The 10,426-nt window shown below is 31.4% G+C and overlaps 1 protein-coding gene across 1 annotated transcript; it reads right to left on the reverse strand.

The window, feature by feature from the left end:
• Positions 1-308: 308 nt before the first annotated feature.
• Positions 309-713, reverse strand: LOC146909400 (uncharacterized). The gene has a single exon (XM_085729350.1). It carries the CDS (start codon positions 711-713, stop codon positions 309-311), a length of 405 nt encoding a protein of 134 aa, XP_085585476.1.
• Positions 714-10,426: the final 9,713 nt, after the last annotated feature.

Genomic DNA, 10,426 nt, shown 5'->3' on the forward strand with positions numbered 1-10,426 from the left:
GGCATTCCGGATTTCGTTTTCCGGAATACACTTACGCCCTACGTTTTTCCGGATTTAGTAATCCGAAAAGCATATTTTTGGTGATTTTATTGATTAAATGAACATCTTTGCCGTAAATTAAAACATAACAAAACACGCAATTAATCTCAACAACACATAACTAACACGCATCAAAACACGCAATTAAAACATAATGCAACAACTTAATTCAACAACACATAACTAACACGCAATTAAAACAACATAAAACACGCGATTAATTAAAACATAACACATTATCACGGATCATCTAAACTAACTTCTTCCTCCTATGGACCCTCCAGCAGAGCCCTGATCTCTTCGTAGTTCCTGGGCCGGTGCAAACTTTTCAGAATTTGTTCAGCAGATCTAACCAACGAAGCGTCCAACTCGATAGGTCCTCTAGCGCTGTGCTGACCAAAGACAGAGAACATGGTTCTCATGTCGCCATCGTTTGTGAGTTTCATCCGGCTGAAGCGTAGAGATCCGGCTGAGTCGGACAATGGACGTCGATATTCAACACCGACCACCCTCCTTGTGTCTCTGTGGTTGAGTTGACGGTTGATTTGATCCAGCTCATCCTTCAGCCCGGAGAGGGTGACATCGTCGCGAATCCTAAACAGATGGGGTGGTGTTCCACCGTTGTAGTAGACTGCCGCTAGCTTGGTGTTCGGATCAAAGCCAGGGAATTCCATGATTTTTTTCCCTGGTGTAGTTTACTTGTAATGAAATCAGGGACCCCTATTTATAGAGGTATTTGGGCGCTGTGGACCACAAAAATTGTCGGTGCAACGTGGGCCACATAGAAGAATCCAATGCTGAATCAATCCAGATTCTAAAATTCAAACCAACCCTCACCATACACAAAGGCGGAAGTTCTCCTTTGATTCACCCCATTATCGTATTTTTTCGGAATATATAATCCGGAATGTATGTGCATTCCGGATTATATATTCCGGATTCCATCAGAAGTTTTTGGCCGGTGGTCTGCACCACAAAGAAAACATTTTTCAAACGTTTTGGGCGGTGGTCAAGTGTAAAAACACGTTTTTTGACCGGCATTGATGGCTTCCCCACCATTTTTTTATCGCCCCTCCCCTATAAATATGGTCCTCTTCTACAATTTCTCACACCTTCTTCTTTCTTCTCTTCTCCTCTTCTACAACGATGTGTTTCCATCGTTGGCCTTTCATAGAAAGAGACCTCTTTGGAAATCCATCAGGGGTCATATGATCGGTCAATAGGGTAGGGTTCAGTCTGAATCTGAGGTTGGTTTGCCTGGGTGTCATGTTGACCATCATGGTCTCTTGTTCCCTAGAGGCACCTGTGCCCCCTCTGTCTCCCCACCAACAGCATTTCTTCTTCCCCGCCATCTTCTTTCCTCCCACCTTCTTTCCTCTCCATCAGTTAGGGGTGGGAATAGGCCAGACCGTCCGACAGGGGCCTACGACCTAGCCTATTTGAGGCCTAGCTCGGCCCAGCTCGTTTATTAACAAGGTCAAGCTCAAGCTTTTTATAAGGCCTATTTAATTAAACAGGTCAGGCTAAGGCTTGCAAAAAAGCCTACTAAGCCCATCAGGTCAGCCTACTAAGCTTTTCATATATAATATATCTTCCATTATTGATATTTTTGAAGTTTTTTTTTCATAAACACAAGCCTTCATATGATTGGTTATTTAATAGCTGATATATTGGTGTGATTAGACCTTCGTAAGAATTCATTATTTAGTAGCAAACATATTTGTGTGCTTTATGCCTTAATAAGTTTTTGCCTATTTATGAGTAGGCTTACATGTGTTGCCAGACCTTAACATAAAGTAAGCTTTAAAATAGGCTTTCAGGCTTCATCAGGCTTTTAAAAAGGCCATGTCAGGCCTCGAAAATGAGCCTATGACGGGTAATAGGCCACGCTCAGGCCTAACATTTTTGAAGTAGGCCAGGCTTAGGCCTTACAAAGCCCGGCCCGGCCTAGCCCATTTCCACCCCTACCATCAGCGGCTGGAGTTAGAGCTGGAGCCACTGGTATAGCTTATGTAATAGGATAGGATTAGAAATAGTTTTAGGATGTAATAAGCTTAAAAAGCTTGAAAGCTTGAAAATTATTGTAATGTATTGTTCATATATTAATAAAATGATTTCTTTTTATTCTTATGTCTTTTTATTTGTGTTTATTATTTTTAATCGCATTTTATTTTAATTTTACTTCTGCTAAAATACTATTCCGGACTTTAAAATCCGGAAACATCTGAAAAATACTAATAATTCATTCCGGAATATGAAATCCGGACCAGGGGTAAAATTGGAAAAAAATAGGGTGGAAAAAGTAATACTCTTCATTTTAAGGAAAACATGGGTGGAGTGGAAATGAGAAAGGGCTCCACTACAACTACAAATGAACCCTCCTGGTCCTGGTCCTGGTGTTTTCTTGAAAATTAGTTTCGCTGAATTTAGCATTTTTTCTAGAGAAAAAAAAAATAGATTGGATTACAAGATAAAAATAGGGAAAATTTTCACTTTTTTGAAATGGTTTTTTAGAGAATGATAAATAATTATTATAGTTAATATATTTTCAATATTGAGAGCATTATAAAATTATAGATTGGATTTTTGAGAATTTATCTAAACCTACCAAAATCATTTAAAATCATTTTTGAATTACTCGAAATCAATGAGATTATGTTTTCTGAAGGAAAAACAAAAGTAAACTCTCAAACCCATCCTCATCTATTTTCCGCTCTTTATCTTCCATATTTTTTTTCTTTCAAAATACCCCCCTCTACTTCTAAATTCTCAAACAAACATTTAGGGTATGTTTGAATAGCTAATCATGTTACTCTTTTAAAAAAAAACAGAAATTTCAATATCAAACATATACTAAAATATAGTCTGGTCCTCGTGAGCTTAGCTCAGTTGGTATGGACAATGCATAATATATGCAAGGTCCGGGGTTCAAACCCTGGCCACCACCAAAAAAAAATATATAGTCTTAGGCATTTAACCCTCCAAAACTCAAGTATCTAAAATTCTATATCCAAAATACCATTAATGTTGATTTGATGCTCACGGTATGATCTTCCAAGTTCCACCCATTCTTTCTTAATTTTAAATTATGTGGGTGATACAATTTTTCCTTATGTGGGTGATACAATTTTTCCTTGAAGTTGTATGGCTTGGACAATGTAAACCTTAAATTAAAGAATGTTTGGTAATTTAGTAATTTTCCAAATTTAGCACTAAAATTTATCTTTGTAAACCTTAAAACCTAATGTATCATGTGATTGTTCAAAATAATATGTATATCTTTCATTTGTTTCGAAATCTTAAAAAGGATTTTGGTAAATGAAATGAAATTAAGGGAATAAAGTGTACGCTCGTACTCCCTCCGTTTCAAAATGAGTGTCGCTTTAGCCAAAAAAATTTGTTTCAAAATGAATGTCGCTTTCAGTTTCCAATGCAATAATAACTTTTTCTTTTCAATTGTACCCTCCAATTAATACTCTGCACACTACTTCCAAAGTATTACTTTTAAAACTAACCAATAGTTAATAAGGATAATTTGGTAAAATAACCATTCTCTTTCTCTTAATCATTGCATTTCTTAATATGTGTGTAAACACCTAAAACGACACTCATTTTGAAACGGAGGGAGTATATTAAAGAGTACGAGACCCACCTCTCACTGGAGTTTCCAAGCAAATGGATTAAAATTGGATCAAAGATTGAAGGGATCAAACTTTGGTTTATGATTCGATTGTTTTTCTAACCTATGCAACATTGCATAGGATAAGGTGCAATAAATGTATCTTTTTTTTAACATAAACTATCATATTCATTATTTGTTCTTGAAAAATGATTATTTTTCTCTATCATATTAATCATTCTATTTTTGTATAACTTCACACTACAACAAATGCAAGGAAAATTATCAATGGATCAAATACAACAATATTTTTTAGATAAGGGTGTCATCGTTATTAAAATAAAAAATCCTACTTTTTTGTATATCCTTTACTTCTTCTTCCACCGACACAGCAAGATGAACCAATTTATCTTTCTCCACCGTAGTCATATAGTCAGCCAAATGCCCCGAAAGCCAAACGTCCAAACAAACGTAACTTGACGACAATGTATCTTAGAAGCTGCAGGTTTATTTTATTCTTCAGCATTATATAATTTTCCTTGCATTTGTTACTAGAAATAATCTTGATTGTGTTTTAGCATTTATTTTCTGGGTTGTTGCTTATAAGGTTGTCATCAAAGAAGCCTAAAACACTTTAATCCAGGTCTTATTTGTTAGGTTACGTTTTTTTTTATCAATGTTATTGTATTTGGCTCAGAAAATTTCCCATAAAATCAATGTTGTTGTATTTGATAACACCCTTATAAGCAATGTTGTTGTATTTTCCTTACTCCCAAAAAATCAGCCATAACGTTTATTTTTTTATCATTAGGAAAATTGCTCAGAAAATTGGTGACACCCTTATCTAAAATAATGTTGTATTTGATCAATGTATAATTTTCCTTGCATTTGTTATTAGATGTAATCTTTATTGTAGTAGTATGAAGTTATTAAAAATAAATAGAATGATTAATATAATAGAGAAAAATAATCATTTTTCAAGAACAAAATAATTAATATGATAGTTTATGTTGAAAAAAGAGGTATATTTATTGCACCTTATCCTTTGCAATGTTGCATAGGTTACAAAAACCCTTAGTTCAAACACTTCAACCACGTTTGAGATGGACGACAAATACATAAATAAAAAAGTTAAAAATATTGTTTTAAGAATGAAAGTGATATATAAGTTTTATCACTGAAGTGAACGTGTGGAAAATATTGTTTAAATTGAAGTTGATTATATATCAGTGATGAATGTTTGTCTCGTGTTTTTTTATGCATGTATCCCATGTTTTATTTATCTTTCAAACGTAAATATGTGTTCCGTGATTTTTAATATTTATTAGTGAAAAATATTTGTCTTGTTTTTTTAATGAATCAATTACAAATATTTTTTTGTGGCTTATTATACTCTTCACTGATAAGTATTTGTTATGTAATTGATTCTTCACTTTAATTGTTCATAAACTTTAATTAGAATTTGAATTTTTGTTATTATTGTACTTATCATGTATGTTATTAAACATTGTAATGTCACGTGTAATATTCAAATATTGTAGTGCAACATGTAAGGTTATTGTATAATTGATGTTTTGAATTTCCATATGTATTTCTATTTGAAATGTATGTTGATGAATGTGTGTCTCATGTATTTTGTTCATCTTTCAAACGTAAATATGTGTTCCATGATTTTTAATATTTATTAGTGAAAAATATTTGTCTCGTGTTTTTTTAATGAATCAGTTACAAATATTTTTCTTGTGGTTTGTTATACTCTTCACTCATAAGTATTTGTTATGTAATTGATTCTTCACTTTAATTAGAATTTCAATTTTTGTTATTATTGTACTTATTATGTATGTTATTCAACATTGTAGTGTCACATGTAATATTTCAACATTGTAGTGCAACATGTAAAGTTATTGTATAATTGATGTTTGAGTTGTCATGTGTATTTCTATGTGAAATGTATGTTGTGTTGAATGTTTGTCTCATGTTTTTTTTATGCACGTGTCCCATATTTTGTTTATCATTCAAACGTAAATATGTGTTCCGTGATTTTTAATATTTATTAGTGAAAAATATTTGAAGAAGAACAAAGTGAAGCAAGTTATAACAAAATCTGAGAGATTGCAACTATTTTCTCTTCGAACGTGATCATTATCATTGGTTGAAGATGACACTTTCCAATGAACGGAGGGAAGCATTCAAGGAAGGGATTCGCTTGGTTCTCAACTCATGGTGGCATTAAAATCTTATCGATTTTTATATCGGTGTCGACTTGTCTAAAACTTAGTGATCAAATGTGCGACAACATTTGTTCTTGGTTCATCGACTCTAATGAAGCTTGCGATTTTAATTCTGCAATTAATTCTCTTTCGCAATTCATGGGTCCGCAACATACGGGTGGTTTCGCCGGAGAGCTGGGTTTTTTTATAAGAGCATGGATGGGGTTTTCGAACAACTATTCTTAATGTATCAAGAATGCTCCAAAGGAAATTTTCATTCTATTAATTTAATTTAACAGGCGAATATTACCCTAACCCGTCGTGAAATGCAGGAAGCTGGTCACAAGAGGTCTGAGTTTCCACAAGGGTCGAATGATCTGTTATAACAAATTCATTCGGCTGTGAAGATTTTGTGGGATCGTCGTGTTGTTGTTAAGCATCAATGTGAGACTAGCCCCCAAAAGTTTGCTGAAGAATTATCCTTCTTGTTCACCCAACCAATAAAGTCGATTGGTGAAGGTCACATGGAATGAGTAATTAGAAACAAGTTTCATGTTCTCATATATCTTGATTTCAATACTAATGGCTTTGCTAGGGATGCAAATAATAAAATTGTGGTTGTGGAAGCAAATAGTGATGTCAATGTTAAAAATTCATATACCTCCATCGTTGAAGAGGTAGTTGACAAACTCTTGGTTATATTTCGATCTGATTCCATATCTGTCAAGAAACCTAGGTTGAACTAATATTGATCAAATCGGTTATCAGCCCCTGAGTTGACTGGATTGAAGGATGCATAATATTTTAGCATAATCTATGAAGTATTTTTTATTGTACTATACTTGTTTGTGTCTTGTTTTGCACTTGAATTATTTGAATCAGTTTGTAATGTATTGTACTTGTTTATGGTGTGCCTTGTTTTGCAGTTGAATTATGGTGATCACTTGAATCAGATTGTAATGTATTTTACGTTAAAAAAATTGTCTCGTTTTTTTAATGAATCAATTACAAATATTTTTATTGTGGATTTTTATACTCTTCGCTGATAAGTATCTGTTATGTAATTGATCATTCACTTTTATTGTTCACAAATGCTTATTAGAATTTGAATTTTCGTTATTATTGTATTTATTATGTATGTTATTCATCATTGTAGTGTCACATGTAATATTCAAACATGGTAGTGCAACATGTAAGGTTCTTGTATAATTGATGTTTGAGTTGTCATGTGTATTTCTATGTGAAATGTATGTTCTGATAAATGTTTATCTCATGAGTTGTCATTTTTAAAACTAATTACTATTGTCAAAATCAAATTAATATAGTGTTTCTATTAAATAACACTTTATTTCATATGCAAAGCATTGTTCAATGTTTGTACCGCACCCGTTGCAGATTTTATGTATTTATATCTGCATAAACAAATTTTTATATACATATATAAAAGTCGATACGATAAAAGTTTGGAAACTCACGACAATTTTTAAAATATCAACATTAATGAAGTGTGTCTGTTAAATAAATTTTCATTTTATATTTAAAACATCATTAAATATTTAAACTGCACTAGTTGAGGATTTTATATGGTTATATATGTAGAAGAAAATTTTTATGTACCGACATGTGATAGTTGATATGATAAAATTTTGAAAACTCGTGACTATTTTCAAAATATCAACATTAATGCAGTGTTTCTATTAATTAAATTTTTATTTTATATTCAAAACACAGTTCAATGTTTGCACCGTCTCCCGTTGCATATTTTAAATGTTTATATATGCAGAAACAAATTTTTATATACATATATGAGAAAGTCGATATGATAAAATTTTGAAAACTCGTGACTATTTTCAAAATATCAACATGAATGCGGTGTGTCTATTAAATAAATATTTATTTTATAGTTAAAACATTGTTAAATATTTAAACCACACTCGTTGAGGATTTTATATGGTTATATATGCAGAACAAAAATTTTATGTACCGATATGTGATAGACGATATGATAAAATTTTGAAAACTCGTGACTATTTTCAAAATATTAACATTAATGCAGAACACCGTTCAATATTTGCACCATCTCCCATTGCATATTTTAAATGTTTATATCTGCTGCAACAAACTTTATATACATATATGAGAAAGTCAATATGATAAAATATTAGAAAATCATGATTAATCTCATTATAAACATCAATGTAGTGTTTCTATTAAATAAATTTTTATTTTATATGCAAAATATCATTCAATATTTGCTGGACGATTATAAAATTAAGGAGATCATAAGTTTTAATAAAACAATTATGAAATTTTTGGACTTCGATTTTTAAATATTGTTAGTAGATATTCTTTAAAAAAAATATTGTTAGTAGATACAACCATTATCCGTAACTAATTTTTTTTAAAAACAAATAAATCAGTTCCATAGTTATACATAATTAATTTTTTATAAAACAAATAAATTAGTTTCATAGTTATCCGTGGAAATTGGTTACACTGATGATGAGCATTATTCGTAATTAATTTTTTAAAAAACAAATAAATTAAATTTTACAAATTGATAATTATGCACATAAAATTAAGGAGATCATGAGTTTTAATAAGGACGATTATGAAATTTTGTTGTACTTCGATTTTAATATATTGTTTTTTTTAGTAATTTTTTTATATATATTTTTAGTAGATGTTAATAGATTTTTTTGGTCAAATTTTATTTTTTTCGTAAATAAAATGACAAACACTGCATACGCAAGATCCAAGTTTAAACACATATGAAGTTGTCCAACTAACAATATCAATATTATTAGTTTAAGATGGATCTTACAAACAAAGAAAAATTAAATCTATATTTATGCAAAATATAGTTTGGGATAGTTTTGCCATTTTCAAAAATGACAACATCTCTTTCATCTATAATTTTTCTCTTCTTCTTTCTTTATACATCAAATATAATCACCATTCTAATTCGATAAATAGTCATTTTATGATTCTATTTTAACTATTATTATGACGAATATTGTTTTTTTAAGAAGCTACTCATAAATTGTTACATTTATTTACTTGTATCCTATAAACATGACTCACATTGTAATAGAAATACTCATTTTCTAATACTATTTTCCCTTCATATCGTCGTGTCATGAAAACTCACAACTTGTCTACCAATCTCACCTCTTGCTTCACTAGCTCAGCGTCCTCAAGTCTTGAGGACAAATGGTGAAGTGAAACTCTTCAAACAATTTTGTTGACTTCCTAAATAAGATCGATGCTTCTTCTACCTTGGAGGTTGTGGTTCATGCATCTCCTCCGTCAAACCTACCAGACCTCTTAGTAGACTCTGCAGTTCCGTAGATTATAGTCTTCTTTTTTGTAGTTTCAATTTCTTTCTCTTTGCTTCCTTTAGCCATGTAACCCAAAAAAAAAGAGGATGTTGGTTAAAACGGTGAAAGTTCACTTGATAAATTAAACTTAATTCCAAAAAATGAATGATTCATGATTGAGTGACAAATTCTTTCGAATCCAATTTGTAGAAACAAGATGATATATCAATGTTTCTTGATATAACTAATTAATTTGCTACCTGCGAAAAGTAATTATTGTTTTACTTTTGTTATGATTTTGAATTTAGGTAATGCTTTTCGTTTGTTTGTTTTGTTATGATTTTGAATTTAGGTAATGCTTTATACATGATTTTAAAATTCAATCTATTTGTTTACGAATCTAGTGATTTCATGGAAATAAATTCGTGAGTTTTAAATATTCTTGCAAGAATCGCTTTTATTGTTCGATGAGTTTAGGTTCAATCAGATTGATTATATGAAATGGTTTTAGTGCAGCAAATTTTATTATGACTTTCAATAAGCTTTCTAAAGCTGAGCTTGTAATGACATTTTTTTTTTTTTGAAGGAGAGCTTGTAATGACATGAATACTTTTCTTCTGGTTGATAGATATTGATGGACGTGAAAACTTGTTTGGGATTAAAAATATGAACTATCATGTATGATCATTTAGGCTTTGTTTGGGAGTTTGGAGGGGAAGGGAGGGGAGGGTTTGGGGGGGTTGGAAATATATAGAAAAATGGACAAAAAATTCACATTTTTTGAAAGAACAGTTTTTTAGAGAATGATAAACTAATACTTATGATTAATATACTTTTAATTTTAAGAATATTATAACAACATAGATTGAATTTGAAAAATTCATATAAACCCTCCATAACCCCCCAAAACCCTCCCCCAATGCAATTTTTGAGTTCCCCCAAATGAGGGGGATTTTTTATTATGAGTAAAAAATTAACCTCCAAAGCCCTCTCCTCCCAAATGTCTTCTATTTCTTCCACTTGCTCATTCCTTTTTTCCAAAACCCTCCCCTCCCCTCCCCTCCAAACTCCCAAACAAAGTCTTAGCATTTATTCAAAAAAAAAATGTATGATCATTTAGCATGTTATGGTATTGGCATATACAGTTTGTCGCCATGAAATAAGTTTTTTTTTTCCCTTTTTCATGTGGATTTGTCAGAGATTGAATTTTATTTTGATTCATGCAAGCAAATATTCAA

This window comes from Medicago sativa, chromosome 7, assembly GCF_051527215.1.
Source record: "Medicago sativa cultivar Bolivia chromosome 7, Bolivia_mono, whole genome shotgun sequence".
Classification (NCBI taxonomy): Eukaryota; Viridiplantae; Streptophyta; class Magnoliopsida; order Fabales; family Fabaceae; genus Medicago; species Medicago sativa.